The 20,103-nt window shown below is 39.0% G+C and overlaps 1 protein-coding gene across 4 annotated transcripts in view; it reads left to right on the plus strand.

Moving 5' to 3' along the window:
• Positions 1 to 20,103, plus strand: part of FGD4 (FYVE, RhoGEF and PH domain containing 4) — a 128,381-nt gene that overhangs the window by 29,598 nt on the left and 78,680 nt on the right. Inside the window, exon 1 of one of the 4 annotated variants that reach the window (XM_042466757.1) lies at positions 4,019 to 4,037. The exons of 1 other annotated variant lie outside the window; for it this stretch is intronic. In XM_042466757.1, the coding sequence (XP_042322691.1) occupies positions 4,022 to 4,037 (16 nt within the window). In that variant the 5' untranslated portion in view covers positions 4,019 to 4,021. Of the gene's footprint in view, positions 1 to 4,018; positions 4,038 to 10,744; positions 10,936 to 14,654; positions 14,801 to 20,103 lie in introns of those variants that run through there. 2 more of the 4 variants (XM_042466759.1, XM_042466760.1) reach the window with 2 other exon arrangements.

Here is a 20,103-nt window from a genome sequence, read left to right on the forward strand (position 1 = left end):
GAACAGAAACATGCGTAATATTTAATTGGGTTGTATTGATTTTACTGTGTTCTGTGTTAAGGTACATCTCTGGAGAGCTTCAGCTATACAGGTAGTACAGATGGTTTGTGGGTTGAATAGGAGCTGCTTCATTATGAGGTGCCCCGTTTTTGGTTAAAGCGCTTCTTGCTTAATCAGTGAGTTACCACTGAGCTATATAGCATGATTAACTGATGAGATAGAGAAAGATAATGAATAAATAACTATTTTAGATATCCTAATAAGACTTCTATCTTAGATTGAACTGGAGAGAGGTAATTAGTTTATGATAAGCTCCCTGACTGTAGGAAGTGTATGAAATGTTAGTAAATGTCGCAGTTCAGCACTGAATCAACCTTTATTTTTGGTAATGTCAACTGAGCTATTTGATTAGCTTTCCTGCATTGCTGCCATAAGATAATGCCAATTTCTACCTTTTATAAATCTAAAGTACACTAAAAGCAATTTACATGCCTTATTCTGCTTTAATTCATAGTGTGTTATACTATCCTTACAAGCAGGTCAGCAGTCTTAGCTAATGCATTTTACTTCCAGCTACCGAAAAGGGCCTATGAAGGAGAATAAAGAATTAAGTCAAATACTACATTTTTAAAAAGAAATACTATGGATTCTTTACTGGTAATTTGGGATTGCACAAATTAAGACTCACCAAGCAAAATATGGTTTTCCCACAGTATAGAGCAATATATAAAAAAATGTGTTCTTGCTCTCTGCCTAGAATAGCAAGAACAATAGCATTGTCAGATACCTGTCAGACTAAAGGACTTGGGTTGGGGGATTGCAACACTGTACAAGCACTCAGCTCAAAGATGTTAAACACACACATCAGAGAGTACCTTTAGTATATAGATAGATAATCTGTTTCTGTAGGATAAAGTAGACAGGTATTGACTATATGGGTAGCACATTTGGTGAAAAAAGGAGCAGGCAAGCATTGAGATTCTGAAGACTTGACCACAGTGCTATGAAGGCATATTAAATTGCTCTGTCTCCCTATGAAATGAGAAAAGGACAATTATAATTATAAATATAATTATAAATTGTAATTATAATATTTACTTCTATCCTGCCCTTTTCCCAGTCCAGGATTCAAATCAGCTTACAACTAATTAAAATATATATATATATCATTAAAAATTCACGAGATACAGAAGTTAAAATGAGATTAAACAATTAAAAAACTGAAGCCAGATTAAAACATATAATTAAACATGCATGCCCATGTACACTCCAACACAACAGTTAGATCTCTGAGGGACCCAAGAGGCCAATGGCCAAGAGGTGGAAACAGAGTCCTACAGCGCTACCTTTTGGGCTCACTCCTACAGGAAGGAATGGTAGCACTGTAAAACCAGTGCCCCCAAGTCCCATTCCAGCAAAGCAACCCAGAAGGATACCATGGTATCCCAACACAGGCCATCCAGCAAGGTGAACAAAGTAGTTTCTGTCCCATAACCAGGCCTGAAAACCTGGTGGCGCAGTGGTTAAATACCTGTACTGTAGCCACTCACTGAAAACCACAAGGTTGTGAGTTCAAGACCAGCAAAAGGGCTCAAGCTTGACTCAGACTTGCATCCTTCCGAGGTCGCTAAAATGAGTACCCATCTTGTTGGGGGCAAATTAGCTTACAGTTGTAGACTGCTTAGACACTGCTTAGGCGGTATGAAGCGGTATATAAATGAAGCTTGTTTGAAACCAGATTGAAATGGACCTAGATAATCCATCTCATCCAGAAGCTGGATGAGATAGTGGAGATGGGGGCCACCATAGGCTCTAGTACATTGCCCAAAAATCGAATGTTAGAGACTGGTTGATAATTATCCAGTAGGGTTGGGTCCAGGGAGGGTTTTTAAATAATGGTTTTATAACTCCGCCTTGTTTTAATAAGGCCCTTAACCAGTCTCCCCCTAACTTTTTTTTTTTAATAAGACAGGGAGGTCAAGGATGTAATTCACATATGATGGTTCTTATCTCTTCGAGAATCCTATCCACACCCTCAGGTTGCAGCAACTGAAAAATATCCTTTGTCATTGGAGAAGCAGCAGCCAAAGTTACATCCACTGGATCTGTATCAGTTATAGCATCCATATCAGAGCGGAGCCAAGTGATTTTAACTGCAAAGTGCAGGGCAAGTTTTCTATGCTTTCAGGTGTTCTGTATTTTCCTCTCTTGGGCCTGTGTGTGAAAGACCCATGGCCACTCAAAACAACTCTGCTGGGCAGCTGTTTGCAGACACAAAAGAGGAAGAGAAGAATTTTGCCTTTTCTGCCTGTATTGCCCCAGAGCAGGCCTTCAGATAAGCTTTAGCCTGTGTTTAAATTGGATACACTCTTAAGGTTTTTTGCCAACATTTCTCTAGTCACCTTCTAATTTCTTCAGGTTCAGATTTCACTGACATTGTTGTTATAATCCTAAACTATTTCACAGGATTATTCACAATGATAATAGAGGGAAGAGCCATATATGCTGCCCCAATCTTCTTTGATGAAAGACAGGTATAAATGTAACAAACAGACACCTATTTTGAGAGAATAGAATCCCTAGTAATTTCTTTCAGGAATGACTTAGGCCCTGTAGCGTCTTGATGATGCAGTGTCTTGATGGCACACCTCCCAGGGCCCTGCTGCAGCTCACCACTCTAGATGGCACACAGCATCATGACGTAGCACCAAAGGGGTGCCATACAGCCACACCGTTGCGGCTGTGGCACCCTTTTGAGGGAGTAAAAAGGAGCTGCTTTTTTAGGCTCCTTTTTGCGCCCTGTAGAGGCTGGATCAGGGCCGTGGCATGAGGTTGCCGTGGCCCTGATTTGGCCTCCTGCCGCCTCTTAGATGTGGCCTGTATAAACCCTTAATTTTTTTTTAATGTGGAGATCCCTTTCCATTCAAATCTTGTCATAGTACTGTGAGAAAAAGCATTTTCTCTGCTGTTTCTGTGTAATGCTCTTGTTTACTAATCAGAGGAATGTTTATATCGGAGGTTAAAGTTGCATCATAATATTAAATAAAATGGGAGGCAATCAGTAAATAAAAATGTAGGGCTAAATCAAACATTAGCCCTGCCTATAGTAAACCCATTCAAATTGATCATACCTAACTAAGTTAGTTGCCTGTTCATTTCAGTGGGTTTACTGTAGATACAGTGGGCCCCTGCTATCTGCTGAGGTTTGGTTCTAGGAGCCTCTGTGGATACCATAATCCATGAATGGTTAAGTCCCATTATATACAATGGCACAGTAAAATGGTGTCTCTTATATAAAATGGTGTGTCTTATATAAAGGGTGTGTGTGTGTGTATTCAAGCTGTGGATGCTTGAATCCATGGATACAGAGGGCCAACTGTACTACTAATATTGGATTTAGCTCTGAACCTTTAAAGGAAGGAGAAAAAGTTGCAACCTGTCAAATTTAAACAATCAGCAATTTCTGTGAAAGAATGAAACACATAGTTAAACCTAAACTGTTGTTGTGTGTCTTCAAAACATTTCTGACTTATGCCGACTGGATCATGGGTTTTTTTGTTTGTTTGTTTTGGCAAGTGTTTTCAATGGGCGCATGCCATTGCCATCCTGCCAGAGTGGGACTTGCCCAAGGTCACCTAGGGGGTTACATGGCTGAACTGGGATTTGAACCCTGGTCTCCAGAGTCATAGTCCAATGCTCAAAGTACTACACCATGCTGAACAGGATTTAGAGAGGCTTTTAACTTTGGCCTGACAATCCCAACTGTGTTCACTATTCCCGATGTAAGTTTTTAAAACTCTTTGAAAATGAGTTTCTAGTATTCCTTCCTGTTTAAAAACAGCTGTTACCTGCTTGCGTATTTCCTGACAGACATCACAAATGGTAATTGTGATGAAATTCAGTACTTCCCCCTTTTTTCAAAAAGGCAGGGAGCTTTTCAGTGCTAAGTGGAAGCTTCAAAAGTTACTTGAAAGATGAGAAGTGCCGTTGATTTCTTGCTGGGTGTTTATCAAGTTAAATTATGTTCATGGGGCTCTGTAAGTAAATCTATCTGTTAAGTTGTATAGATAAAATGCCCGATAATTTTCATGTTAGTGGAATGGGTGTTGTTGCACGGTCATCCTTCTTTGCTTAACTATATCTAAACTCAAGTTATGAGGACAAAGTATTGTTGAGTGGTATACTAGAATATGATAATTTAAAAAAAAGTACAAAACCTGCTTTGACAATATAATTTTTTTAGTGCATTTATTAGTATTTTGAGGGTAGAGTGTCATTTCATGCAAATTAATGTTTCATAACTCGGCTTTCTCAGAGTATGTATTTCCCCAGATTTTTATTCTGTTGGGTATACAGTCTGAAAAGTTGGAGTTGAGACATCTAATCATTGTTCCTGAAACATTATTATTATTATTTTTGCTCTAATTTCTTTTTCAGACACCTTTTGTTGTACAGTATTCACTACACTATAGTGACTATCACTGGTATGCTGGTAACCTGCTTGATGTTAAAGTGGGGGGGGGGATGTAATAAGATCCCATGTTCTTGGAGTGAAATCCTTAGCTAGTTAATTTGATGTTAACAATGTGTTGCACTGATGGTGGAGGGGGTAAAACAGGTGGGACCTCATTTGTTTGTTGTAGGCTACATATGTGCAGCAGTCGTAGTATCAGGGATTAGTGTTGTAGTGGTGTTTTTGTCGTGAATTGAATATGTGTCTTATATCCTGTGGATCAGGAGTAAGGGCATTCTAAAATTGGTACTTTGTTTTTATTACTTTGCCGATAGTCCAGCATTGAGAGCACTGTTCTTTTGGCAGTGAAAAAAGATGTCATAAAAATACAGCAGCAGCAGCAACAACAACAAATTGTAATCTAATTAAAACCAAATTACACCTACCTTAAAACTGTACAGCACCCATTAATGTAGCAACAATTTTTGTAGGCAGCAGCAATAAAGAAAAGATAGACTGAAACAAGAATGCTACACTTTTTGTTAAAAATTTCCAAACTTTTCCAACCCCCTTTTATGAGATTTGAAGGCTAAACATTCTCTGAAGCTGCCAGCCACAGATGCTGGCAAAATGTCAGGAAGAAACTCTTCTAGAACATGGCCACATAGCCCGAAAAACCCACAAAAAACTGAACATTTTCGTTTCTATAAAAATATACACAGGTTGCAAAAACTATTAAACATGAAGTACTGTATCCAGCTCATATTTGTGAGGGGGTGTGAAGCTGTTTTACCAAAGAGCTGTACCAATTAATAATGAGAATAGTACATGATATTAACTAGCTATTCACTTGTTGGAGTCTGAGTGCTGTGGAGCAGTGAGAAAACAAAGGAAGGTTGCAAATGGAAGACATCATCTGTACCACCTTACAAATTTCCACAACTGTATTAAGATAGGATGATTGCATAATAATCTAGAAGCATCCTTATTTCAGGTGGAAAATCTGATGGAAAATCTAACTGTTTCAATTTATCTAAAGTCTTCACCTTCTTTGTTTTATTCCTTCATTCCAACTGGTATTGCTGTTGCCTTTTGAGGGAGAGAAGAACAGGCAGGTACAGCTCCATCCTCTCTTGGCCTATTTAATGGGAGACCTCCTTTATTAGATCCAATCTTGTGTAGTCATACACATACACTATACTGTAGACATGCATTGGCGTTGTTCTCAGATACTGCATTGTCTTTCACTCTGGGTCAGGCAACTTAGTCCTACAGATCAGGTACAGTGAGATCTAGTTTGGTTTGTGCTGTTGTAGTTAAGGCCAGTCCCTCTTGCCAGATCCAGGTCTGTTGTTGGTACTGGATAATATTGGCCTTGCATTTGTTGGAGCTGATTGGCTTCTTTAGAGCAGAAATGCCCAACAGAGGCCATACAAGGGTTGATTCTGGGAACTGTCCATTTCCTGTTCTTGAAATGGGCTCTTGTCCCAGTAGTAGTTATTACCCCATCAAGATTGTGGCATTGAAGATAAAATCTTAATCCAGTTGAAATAATTCAGCACATTTAGCTTTCAAGACAGCAGAACATTCTGTTCACTCCCAGTCCTATAAACTTGTAATAAATTATTGTGTCACCTCTTCATTAAAATTAGCAAAGTTTGTTTATTGAGGATATTGGTTTCTTTTCTTTTGATTCTTCTGTGCTGATATGAACATCTTATCCCAGAGATTAACCAGAAACAGCAGCTGAATAATGAAATGCCAAGACCTGCTATCTCAGTAAAAAATTATATAAAAGATGAACTGGTCAACAATTAGCAGGCAGATTTTGAATGACATGCACATATTGTGTTCTCTCTCTCTCTTTTACACACACACACACACACACACACACACACACACACAGAATTTGAACTCTGCTTTTGACATACTTCCAGTTTTTCTGCTGTGCTGCATATTACTTCCCCATCACTGTGAGAACTATTTTTGTTCCTCTTTCATGGTAGACTGTCAGGAGGAAGGGACTTTAAATTTTTCAAAATTGCCACATTTTTGCCTTAAAACCCAAGAGCAAGATTTGTTTTTAATTATTCACCAACATTACTGTAAATAAAATATGACATAAGTGTTGTAGAAACTGACTCATAATTTACCATATATACCAGGAATTGGCAGTGTGGTTGTTCTTTTCCATCTCCTCCCTTCTCCCAATTTGATTTTGTTGACTGTGCTTTGGACCTCATAGTTGTGGTCACAGATTGGTCAGACTGTGCTTGATGTACCAAAACCTCGTAGATTAATGTGCTGAACTTCTGCCTTGAACTGCTTCATCCAAAAGAGTTTCAGACAGTTAGTTCACAGCTTAAATAGCTTTTGAAATAGACCTTTACCAGATTCTCAGAAAATATGTGGGATCTTCTCTGTAATATTAGAAGAAATATTGTGGAAACCTGGCAGAAAGATTTTTGATTCTTCACAGTAGATAGCAAAGATCAGTTCCATTACATTCTACTTGAACAAGAAAGAGTAGGAGTCATGCAGCACAAATGGTTTACAAATTTCATGCATTGTATGATTTTGGATAATTGCTAGATGTGCTGCAAGCCACTATAATAGGACATCAGATGCTCATGCATTCACTAGCTTCCTTCTTTGAAGCTATAGTGATTTTGAAACAGGGCCTATCATGTTCTGTGCATGCTCAGCACTACATGCTCACAGTTGCTGATCTCTATACACTTCTATTTTGTAAATATTTAATGGCAGTGTAGTTGGTACAGAGCCTAATGGCTCAATAGTTTTAAATATTATGGGGCAGAAGTGGAAGAGTTTATGAAATCTAAGATCCAGTATTCTAGACCTAGGAGTAAAGGAGTAGTAGTGGGAGCACCCAAACTGGAGGGCTGCTTCTTATTCCTACAATTAAGAGAGTAGGAAATATATGCATTCACCAAATATATACTCAGATTCTGGAGAGGACTGCTTTTACATGTTTGTTTAATTCAAGTGTGTGACCTTCGTACATTAATCATGGACAGGCATTTCTGCTACACCTGTATTTACTTTCTTTCAACCCATTTTGTTTTATAATTTATATTAGAAATATCAAGAATTCAGGCACACCTCAGTTAGCAAAGCCTGTGACAAAGAACTTTTAAAAAGTTTTTTTAAAAGAAACTTTTTACAAAATCATTTTATATCTTCCAATCCCCTTTTCCTTTTTGTCCTTGGTCTAGCTGGAAGTTTTTTTTTGTAGCATTAGCATTGGGAGGAAGGTCTGTTTTCTAATCAAATTCTGAGTTACTTTCTTTTCTGTATCCTAACTTGCAGGTCTCTTTATACCCTTTGTAACCATTTCTTTCCCTATCCATTTTGTTCATCATTCTTGCTGCCCCTACTTCTGTGTCCCCTCCCCATTTCTACTCTGTCTGTTTTGCATGTATTCTTCTCCCATCTATTTCTTACTTATTTCAATGAAAGTAATGCATGGGACTTTTCAGAGTGAAAGTGAACTTGCTGCTATATCTTGGAAAAAACAACTGATGCCAATGCCTCATAATCCAAGGACAATATAGTGACTAAAGCTACTGCTACACTGCAGAAATAATGCAGTTTGACACCACTTTAACCTTCATGGCTCAATATTATGGAATTCTGAGATTTGTAGTTTGATGGGGCCACTAAAATTCTCTAACAAAACTACATATCCCAGAATTTTATAGCATTGAGCCTCAGGCAGTGATTTCCAAACTCTGGTGTTCCAGGCGTTTTGGACTTCAGCTCCCAGGCTATTGACCAAGCTGGCTAAGACTTCTGGGAGCTGAAGTCCAAAACACCTGGAGGAACAGAGTTTGGGAATCACTGAGCTATACCATTTAAAGTGGTGTCAAACTGCTTTATTTCTGCAGTATGGCTGCAGCCTTAATGACAGTGAATCTTAACTTTTGATGGTGTTTTTCATTCTCTCCAAATGAGATGCTCTGGTGCAGCCTTTTCACATTGTGACACAACCTGACAAGTTGTGCATGTGCAGGAGGGGGAGGACGACAGGTTTATGCTGCGGTTCTTAACTATGATACCATTGTCTTATTGAGGCAGTGTTGGCATGCAGTAGGTGTTTCTGCCTTATTATTATTATCATCATCAAGTTATTTATTAATTTCTTACTCACCTTTCTCCAAACAAGATGGATGCAGATCATCCATCTTGTTTGGAAAGTAGCAATTAGAAGGATTCCACATTGACTTCATAACATAAGAAATGACACATAGATGGCCCCCTGAGCCCAAGCAGTTGGTAGAGAGAAACAGTAGGTAGTTGGAATTTTCCCGGAGGGTTGCAAATAGCTGCTGCAGTTGGCCTGCAGGGCTTAGGTTGCATCGACATGTTCTTGACTGCCCACCAGCTAATATAGTTGTCAGTTGCTGCTGTAATTGTGTACACGAAATGGAGGAAGCGAACAGCTATATTTATACACACTTGAAAAATATGTGTGTGCATACATTCTGTTCTTTTGTTACATGTCTTTAAAAAATTGCCTTTCAAAATGTGCCTCAAAAAACATCCTTTCTGCTGTCTTAAGTAGGATAGTAAAAATGGAGCATTTCCATCTGCTGTCCCTCAAGATAATGGCAGAAGGGATTTTGCTAAGTACTTGTATGAGATATTAGATTCTGTTACTATAAGATTTCTTCTTTTATGAGAGATAATTCCATGCAGTGAGTTGCTTCATGTATATTTCTGATCTTCAGAGGCTTTTAAAGATGTTTTCAAAGCATCATGACATCTTCCTCATCTTGGTAGATACTGGGACAGATAAATCTAGAAGAAGTTCTAAAAATGAAAGTGAGCAACTGGATTTTTTAAAATAAGTTCTTAAATTACAAGATGAAATTATTCTTTCAGAAATCATTATGCACACAGAAACTAATCCAAGTAGAACAAATGACTTTTCCCCCCTAGATACAGTCGGCCCTCCTTATCCACGGATTTTTTATCCACGAATTCAAGCATCCACGGCTTGAAAATATTGAAATAAGTATAAATTCCAAATAGTGAACCTTAATTTTCCATTTTATATAAGGGACACCATTTACCTCTGCCATTATATTTAAAGGGACTTGAGCATTCATGGATTTTGTTATCCATGGGGGATCCTGGAATCAAGCCCCATCAGATACAAGGTTCCACTGTAGTTGATCTCTGGGAACTAGCTGTACTGCATTGATGCTGTTGTTATTGTTGTGTGCCACAAGTCATTTCTGACTTATGGCAACCCTAAATCAAACCATTCATGGATTTTCTTGGCAAGATTTGTTCAGAGGGAGGCATGCCTTGGTTTTCTTTTAAGGCTGAGAGACTGTGACTTGCTCAAAGTCACCCGGTAGGTTTCCATGGTTGAGTGAAGATTTGATCCCTGATCTCCAAGCCATTATGCTACACTGGCTCAACTGCTTTGCACATCAAGCATTAACTTATTTGAGAGGCAGATTGTTTGTTATTTGTTTCCCTATCATTGTTTTTTTCAGGATGATGGTGGTGGTGATGATGATGATGATAATGGTAATAATAATAATAATAATATTTCTTCCCTGCCTCTCCTTAAAGCTCAGGGTAGGGTATTTATATTGTATGATATAAATTTTAAGAGTACAGTATATTAGATTTTTGTTTCTGCTTGTATTCATGTGCTGACTTGTCATAGCATTTTTCTATTTGCTCATGACAATATAAATTGTGTGGATTGCAATAAAACTAATTAATTGGAAAACAAGGTTGAATAAGCACAATTTCTCACCATCTGGAAATCTCTAACCTAAATATTAAATCCCGGAATAAGACTGTGAGTACATGTAAACAGTTGGGAGCTCACTTTCAGATAGGCTTTGGGTTGTACTTTAATTGTAATCTCATTTTAATTGGACTGTTGTATATGCTTGCACTTTGTTGTGTACCGCCTTAAGGCTTTTCAATGCGATGGGGAAGATATTTAAAATAAATAGAATGATTGTGCTGGAAGACGAAGCTTGCCTGGGGAGTAAATGCATCAAGGCCAAACCTGGTTTTGTTTATGCTGCAGTGTTGTTTGACATGAGTAGTCACCTGCTAGCCTTGCCCAGTATGTGCTAAATGCTGTACGTCCCATCCTTCGGGATTTGAAAAGCCGGAGCACAAAGAGTGATTGTTACCAAATAAGCAGTAGTCGCACACTTCTACCAATAGCCTTAGGAGGGTTGGTTACCATGGATTCCACCATCTGTTCACTCCCCACTGGAATGTGATTATCCTTGCTGTGTTGGGAACCAGGAAAAGCAGGCGAGTGTGTGCTGCCTGCAATTATCTGCAATGGAGTGTGTTAATGGAAGGCTTGGATTAGCTTGCTGGAAAAGCATGTAAGGGTTTTCTTTTCAAAGAAAAAAAATATACAAAACGAAATGCACAAGTGATTTCTCACCAAGAAGAGTGAATTTAGCTTAGAAAAGGTAAGAGCTAAATGCACAGGTTTTTTTTTTTTGGTTGTTTAATTGATGACAGTGTGGCTTATAATAACTGATATTTTATCAATGTGCTCTTATTGTCGGCCATTTGTTCTAAAAACGCTGATTGGTAAAGGAAGGGGGAGTATGTTTCTGTACATCAGAGCAAGGATACTGGGTGGGGGGGTCTTTTGTCTTGATTTGGGTGGCTTAATTTTGTGCCTTTTTGAAGGAGAAAGTCTGAGCAAACCCCACCTGAAATTAGCCGTTTGCCAAATGTACGTTTCTGTGCATTTTTGCGTCAGGGTTCTAATGAGTGTAGATCTCAGCATTTTGCATTTCATGGACAAATGATGGCATTGAGAATCCATATTTAAAGATTTATTTCTGGAGAGCAGGAGATGATCTGTATGGTGCCATGAACACAATAGATATGTGATTTTGGCAGAGCGATTAGTGCAGGAGATGCAGATGATGCAGAAAATATGTGATGAACGGACATGAGGCTCATTTCTCTTCAATATCAAAGCCTAACCCCATCAGACCTTATTGTGCAGTGACTTCTTGAACAAGTTTTCAGGGGGTGTGTGCCTGTGGAAGCAATGCAATATTGCTTTCTTGGTTGAAAAGAATAGTTAAAACCAGAACAGCATAGGAAAATGTCTGTCAGTTTTAATGTTGCTTTTGTACTTGGTTGTGTGTTGCACTGGTGTATGTGGTGTGTGTAGTATATGTCAAATGCATGCTTTAACATTTTTATGTATGGATAATACACAGTTTAGCTAGAACAAGAGGGTTTGCTTTGCTTTGAGTATTATTGTCGATATTCCCCCCCCTTACAATATTTAAGATTCTCCCTGCATTGTCTCACCTTCTCTGCAGCTTGTACACTGCATTTTGCTAAGACTACCATTTTTATTTTATGTGATGTGGATGGAATAGCTTAGGCACCCTTTAATTAAGGGATGCCATTCTCTTAATGCCACCAATCTGGCTATCTGCTGCTGCACTTCACATGTTTGTAGGTCACAGTCTGGGGGAGTGGGAGATAGGAATGGTTCATGTACCCTTTTCCTGAAAAACAGACTTTGAAGATATGAATTGTATTGTACAGTATCAGGTTTTTTTTAAAAAAATTATGCGTATTAGCATTTTTAAAAAGTTCATAATGGCATTTGATTGTCAAAGTGGCATGGTCTGAGCCCTTCTTATGTAGCACTTGTTCCCTTCCACATATATCCTTTCATTTTTTTTTATGGCTGCTCAGGGATAATCTTTTTTCATGGAGCTCTCTTTGTAGGAAGTGAAGAGGCTTTCTGAATGGGTGTTCCTTGGCTGTGCAACCTCCCACCTCAGAGGGGACCATTGGCATTGAAATATCTTCCAGGAGCAATACAAGACTTCCAGAAACAATTTTTAATTTTTATGGGAGGGAACAATATGTCGATTTTTTTAAAAAAGATGTGCGGTGTTATGGAGGTAATGATGGTTTACTTTCAAGTTGTTTTTCACTTATGGCGACCCTAAGGCAAACCTATCATAGAGTTTTCTTGGTGAGATTAGTTCAGAAGGGGGTTCCTTTGCCTTCTTCTGAAGCTGAGAGAGTGTGGCTTGCTCAAGGTCACCCATTGCTTTGGATCACAGCTGCATATCTGTTTTACTTTCTGTAATCTTTGCTTCTTTGATAAAAATATGTTGCCTTTCCTGAAATATATGATTGGAACTACCTCACAAAACATGCAAGATGCCTTAATCTCTTAGTACATTCAAGTATTTCCTCATATAAAACCATGTTTTCTATTACAAATCTAGAGGGCCAACTCCCTCTAATTTCCATGCTGTACTGTTACATAGTATATTAACTAATTTTAAACAAATTAATTCATAGTTTACCCCTGCTTCCTATCCCTTTTCCTTTCTCTGCTTCACTTAACATTACATTTTAGATTGTAAGTATCTCATGACAGGGATTTATTCTCTTATCCTCTTTTAAACAGACACAGTGGTGTAAACAACAATAACAATAAAACAACATCAACAACAATAAAAAACCACTTTCAAATACTATTTCCCCCCAGAAGTCAGTTAATTGGGATGTAGGAAAATGAATGTAGGATTGCCATTTAGAAATATACATATGTCCAGCCAAGTTACACTTATTTTCTTGCATGCTGCTCCTGAAGTAAAGCCGCAGAATTAGATAGATCTTGATAAGGGTAGGTCAGGGGCAGTTCTCCTACAAGTCCTCTCATCCCTGTCCTTTAAAGTTGCTCTTGTATTCACAAAAATGCAAATGAGGAGCAAGTCTGTACCTGGACTCATCCATGCCTTTTATTTGCATTGCAGTCAAGGCAGATGGAATAAACACTATGAGATTGAAATGTGACCTTTTCCTTTACCTCATCCTTCCCAAACCACATCCCTTCAGATGAATTGGACTACAACCTCCAACATTTTCAGCTTGTATGGACATGGCTTTTAGCACTAGAGTGTTTATGACACAGGGGATTGCTGAATCAGATCTTCCCCAGTCCAAATGCATCTGAGGAAGCAGACCTAAGTTCTACCAAAGCTCATGTTGCCAACTTCTTTCACTTAGTGTCAAAGGTGCTACAAGATCTCTCTACATACAGATCTTCTCTCTCTTTTTAAAAAAAACATAGTAGCTGCTACCACGATTCAGATCACCGTGGCATTGGGGGACAGGCTATAGCAGTTAACAAGTGTAAAAGTTAACTAGTTGGATTAGGCCAAAGTTCCTTCTAATTCAGATTCCTTTCTTGTGTGTTTGGTTAGGATAGAAAGAGTAATTTTGCAGTTGGATTATTTACTCTGATGGCTGTCATCCCCAATGCTCCCAGCATTGCAAATTTTTAGTCTAATGAAGTGTAAAGTGACCTTTTATGTGTATGATGATTAAAACTTTTATATTCAAATTAATTTATTTCTCCCCAAAAGGTATTAGCTTCTTGCTCAGTGCTCAAATGTATCTTCATGTATACCTGTGGGCTAATGTATGAATAAACATGCAGCAGATAACTTCAAAACAGAGGCTTCACATCTGGAAATATGGTCAAGAGGTGTATATGCCAGAGCCTGTGAGAAGTTGTGTGTGAGAATTGACCAAAATTAGTTTTGTGGTGATCTGTGTTTAGGTGAAATGATTTCTCATATGATTCATATCTGCACAGTCAGGTGAAATCTTTTATATTTTTCATGAAGGCCAAGCTGTTTTTCATGAAGGCCAACACTTACAGAGTTTGACAGCTGTGATTTGTAAAATTGTAGTACTCAGTTTCAAGATACTGTGATTGCACAGGTCACAGTGATTGTGGTAAAGCCTCCACAAGAAAGTATTCTTAATGCGTTGTGAAACTCCTATTTGCTCCCACAATTTTCATATGCCAGCCACAAGTTAGTGTGAACCAAGCAGTGTGTTACCAGTCAGAAAATGTAGGTCTTAAAATTCACTGTAGTAAAAAAAAAACCCAAAACAAAACAAAACAAAAAACACCAAAAAAAAACCCCAAAATAAATAAAATGCCTACCAAACAGTTCTTGATCCTATGTTTGTATGTTATTGTGATTTTTTAATGCAAGACATGACTTTGATCCATATAGTAATTGTGATCTATACAGTAGAAATCCTTTCCCAGTCACTACTGTTTACTTACTGTTTACTACTGTCTTCATGCACTTAACAGACAATTTGTTTTAGGAGAGTCTCTTTCAGTATTGCCAGAGGGAAAGATGAAATCGTATTAATGCTGTGCATCTTGGCTACAAAAGATGTCAAAATTAATCTTGATTTACTTTATGCCCAGAAGGAAACACTCTCCCATTTCTTTTGTCAAATCATCAGAAATGTAAGGTAAGGGCATGCAGCAGATGCTCAATGCGTATGTTTCTGTTCTTTCATGTATGGAACAAATGCATGGTTGAAAAGGATATCTGGCATCAAGTAATTGAGTTTGACTCAATGTATAGAAGTCTAAATGAATAGCAAATAAACTGACCCAATTGTTTCCAACAAACAGACAAGTCTTTCTGTTCTTCCTTTGACACATTATTCTGGAATGCAGTTGGGCATGACTTAGATTTGTCCACTGCATACAGGCTGTTGCCCTGCAGTTTAATTTTTGTTGTTACATTTTCAAGGTTTTAGCATTAAACATACTGCCAAAAGCCTGTGGAATCTTGTTCAAGGGAACTTCTCTAAGTCTGGGTTAAAACTGGTAGCCAGTTTGAAAAGACATGGTCCCTGTTTACAAGCCACACCTTCAATTAGGGAATTAGTGGTAGAATGCCTGCAATATTGCAAGTGGAAGGCCAAACCAGATGACATGATTTTTTGTTATTGCTGGGAAACATGCAGAACTGAGATCTATAAGTGATTTATGCTTTTGATAAGTAGGATGACAATCCTGACATGTGCTTTTTATCCCCTTTCCACTTTCCCTATCAAAATTAGAAATTGCCCTCTGTGATTTCAAGTTTTCCCACTAGTGGCTTAGAACAGGTTGTTATGCAAAACATAGCATCTAGGTTTTTTTTTTCTAGTGGAAAAAAATGTACACGTGTGGTGTACTGGTTTGGGCATTGGGCTGCAACTCTGAAGATCAGGGGTTGATTCCCTGCATAGCTGTGGAAACCCACTGGGTGATCATAGAATCGTAGAGTTGGAAGAGACCACAAGGGCCATCCAGTCCAATCCTCTGCCATGCAGGAACTCACAATGAAAGCACCCCCAACATATTGCCATCCAGCCTCTGTTTAAAGACCTCCAAAGGAGACTCCACCACTCTCTGAGTCAAACCACAGTCAAACAGCTCTTGCTGTCAGGAAGTTCGTCGCAGTGATCTTGTTCAAGTTATTGCCTTAGAGTCACCTTAGGGGTGCCACAAGCTGGAAACAACATGACAGCACACAACAACAACAACAACAACAATGAAATGTGAATTCCAGTTTCATTTCCTACCCCTAAGACAGCCTTCCACACCATATCATCACTACTTCTGAGATCATGTGGTAGGGCAATGAATAGAGTTGTTGACAAAACAAATGTGTCCTTGACCTTCCTATGGAAGTTCTCCCCACTAGTACACACATGAAGACAAACCTCCAGTTTTAGAAAGTGAAGTGTAAACTTTACTCAGAGCACTTGGGAAAAATCACCAGGAATAGATGGCATATCATCAGAGCTGATTCAGAGACAGAATCCTCTATTTCTAACTAAAATCTGTCAATAAATATGGAAGACAAAATACTGGTCCACAGACTGGAAAATCTCAATATACATTACAGTGCCTGAGAAAGGGGACACCAGGGATTACAGTAATCACAGGACTGTTACATTCATTTCTCATGCAAACAAAGTGATCTCAAAATTCTACAACAAAGACCCTTACAATATATGGAGTAGGAAATGCTAGATGTGCAAGCTGGGTTCAGGAAAGGGAAGAGGCACTAGGGATCAAACTGCAAACGTGGCTAATAGAGAGTACCAAAAATTTTGAAAAGAAAATCAGACTGTGTGTTATAGATTATAGCAAAGCCTTTGATAGTATAGATCACAAAAGCTATGGATCATTCTTAAAGAAAGAGGTGGTGTGCCACAAAATTTGATTATCTTGATGCATAACCTGTACTCAGTACAAGAGGGTTAGGACAGAAAAAGGAGAAACTGAATTATTTCCAATCAGGCAAGGGTACATTTTATCACTGTTTAATTTGTATGCTGAAAATATCATGCGTAAAGCAGGATTAGATTCGGAGGAAGGAGGCATGAAATTTGGAGTAAGGAAGATCAACAATTTAAGCTATGCAAATGACACATACTACTAGCAGAAAATAGCAAAGACTTGGAATGATTACTGAAGAAATCTAGGGTAGAAATTGCAAAGACAGGTTTACAGCAGAACATTCTGAAACCAAAAATAATGACCACAGATGATTTACATTAATTTTAAAGTGGATGATAAAAACATTGAAATACTTCATGGTTTTCCATACCTTGGCTCAACCCTTAATCAGAATGGAGACTGCAGTCAAAGAATCAGGAGAAGACTAGGATTTGGAAGGGTAGGTATGACAGAATTAGACAAGATCCTAAAATGTAAAGATATGTAAAATGTAAAGATATATCACTGACTACTAAAGTTAGAATGGTCCATGCAATTTTATTTCCCATTTCTGTGTATGGCTGTGAAAGTTGGACAGCGAAGAAAGCCGATAGGAAAAAAATAAACTACAGTCGCCCCTCCTTGTTCATGGGGGATCCGTTCCAGATCCCCTTGCGAAAATGGGAGTTTCGCCTATATTCAAGCCCTATTGGCTTGAATATAGGTGCAGGCACATGGGAGCGCACAGATACACACTGTGAGCACATGCTTCATTCATTCTCCCTCCATTCATCCCTCACACATAAGCAAGGGACGTGGATCCAAAGACCACAAGAATGGAGAGAGGACTGTAATTTGAAATGTGGTGCTGGAGAAGAGTTCTACAGATACCATGGACAGCTAAAAAAACAAGTAAATGGTTACTAGAGCAAATCAGGTCTGACCTCTCCCTAGAAGCCAAGATGGCTAAACTGAAGCTGTCATTCTTTGACCATAGCATGAGGAGACTTAGAATCATAGTTGGAAGGGACCACAAGGATTATCCAGTCCAACCCACTGCCATGTCAGAATACGCAATTAAAGCACTGCTAACAGAAGTCCATCCAGCCGCTGTTAAAAAGCATCCAAAGAAGACTCTTCCACACTCCAGGCCAGCATATTCCACTGTCAAACAACACCATCAGGATGTCCTTCCTAAATGTTTAAGTGGAATCTCCTTCATTGGAGTTTGAATCCATTGCTTTGTGCCCTAGACTCTGGCGCAGCAGAAAACAAGTGTGCTCCATTCTCAGTGTGACATTTAAACATGGCTGTCATATAACCTTTTAATCTTTCCCCTGCCTTCTCATACTCAGCTCCTTAAGTCACTCTCCATAAGTCATGATTTCTAGAGCTTTTACCATTTTAGTCATTCTCCTCTGGACACTCTCCAGCTTGTCAACATCTTTCTTCAATTATGGTGCCCAGAACTGGATGCAGTATTCCAGGTGAGGTCTGTCCAAAGCAGAGTGGTACTATTACTTCCTTTGATCTAGACACTATGGGGCAAAGCAGGTGGGCAGCTAGGAAGAGCCTCTGGCTGTTCCAGCTGTGATTGTGCCAGCAAGAGCGGTGTTTTACCGCTCCCTTTGCCAGCACTCAGCTTTGGGCCACCTTAGGCAGCCTCAGAGCAGCTTTGGAAAGCTTCAGAGGCATGCATTATCTGCACGCCATGCCCCTGAAGCAGCTAGAAGCTGCTATATTTGGCCCGGCTGTTTTGGGCCAAAAAAAGGCAATGTGAGCTTAGGCTGCATTATTATTATTATTAGAGCTTTATAAATAAAGGATAATAATAATAATAATAATAATAATAATAATAATAATAATAATAATGCAGCCTAAGCTCACATTGCCTTTTTAAGCTGCTGCATCACACTGCTGACTCATGTTCAGCTTCTGTGGCCTACTAAGACTCCTAAATCACTTCCGTACACATGAACTGTTCTCAAGACAGGTATCCCTCATCCTATATCTGTGCATTTCATTTTACTGCCTGAATGTGCCTTTATTTATTATTTATTTATGGTATCTAAACCCTGCTCTTCAGCCCTAATGGCTTTCAGAGCGGCTTACAATTATTATTTTTAATTAGACGGTTCCCTGCCCTCAGGCTTCCACTCTAAAAAGACACCATACAAAAGGAGAAGGGAATGGTGGTGGGAAAGGGGATGAGGTCCAGTGGTTCTTCTCTCCCTCTGAGGCCTGGACCAAGGTACGTAAGATGTACCATACATTTCTCCCTGCTGAATTTCATTTTGTTAGCTTTATCTGAGCTTTCTAATCTGTTATTTTGAAATCTGATCCTATGCTCTGGAGTATGACTCACCAGAAAAGATGATAATGCTTGGTAAAGCGAAGAGCAGTAGGAAAAGAAGAAGACCATATTCCAAATAGATGATCTCACAAGGAAGCCATGGTCCTGACTCTGCAAGACAGGGCAACTTGGAGGTTTCTCATTCATAGGGTCACCATAAATTGAAGGCTACTTCAAGGCACCTAACAGCAACAAAGTACACATGTGGGAAACCCATGGCCTTGGAAGGCTTTTCATTTTTAAAGTTCCCAATTATGTATCTTCTTCAGTGATGTTACATTCCCCCCAAGCTCCTGCTCAGCTGATTGGCAAAGTGAGGTGAATGTTGGACACTGCTAGTCTACTTAAGAGCTGTGTGGCAGACTGTGAGAATGTGGTAGAAATGGGAAAGATGACACATAGTGTGATCTAGCAGGGTTATTCCTGTGATGATATGAAGAACTAACAGAAATGCCTGAAGCTCTACAAGCTGTTTAAAATGTGCACTGCTGCCATATCCCTGCCCTACTGTTCTTAGTGCCAGTCTGCTAAGCAATGGTCACCAAGTGTGATAGCATGTCAGCATGTAGGAAGATATGGTTTAGGCATCTCATTTATGCAGGCTGAGATGGGGTGATAGTATAAAGGTTTCTGACAGAAAAAAAATGCTGGTGTGAGGTTGTCTCCATCTCCAATCATGTCCTCTACATACAGGGCATCACTGAGCAGGATTTGCGTGTAGTGCCTTTTTCTTGTAGTCTTGAAGTAGTCTTTTGAAGCTGGAAAATTATCACTTGTATACTTGCTGAGCAAGGGGAGAATTGTTGTTTTTCCTTCAGGGCAGTAAATTAAGTGGCTGCTATAATCTTCATTGAGGTAAGAACAGCCTTCTAACAAAAGAAATGCCTAGAGATTGTAAAGAGAAATTCTTAATTCTTAGTTGCTGTCTTTAGTCCCTCTGCAAAGATAAAAAGAAGGGTTCTTCTACCCCTTACCTTTCCTTAGCTGTCCATGGTATCCTAAGTAGTTTTCTCCAGCACCACATTTCAGATGAGTTGGCTTTCTTTCTGTCTGCTTCCTTCACTGTCCAGCTCTCACATCCATACATGGTAATAGCGAGTACAATGGCCTGAATGATTCTGACTTTAGTGCTCACTTATATGTCATTACTCTTAAGGTTCTTTTCTAGTTTTTTCATAGCTACCCTTTCCATTCTTAATC

This window comes from Sceloporus undulatus, chromosome 5 (assembly GCF_019175285.1).
Source record: "Sceloporus undulatus isolate JIND9_A2432 ecotype Alabama chromosome 5, SceUnd_v1.1, whole genome shotgun sequence".
In the NCBI taxonomy this organism is placed as follows: Eukaryota; Metazoa; Chordata; class Lepidosauria; order Squamata; family Phrynosomatidae; genus Sceloporus; species Sceloporus undulatus.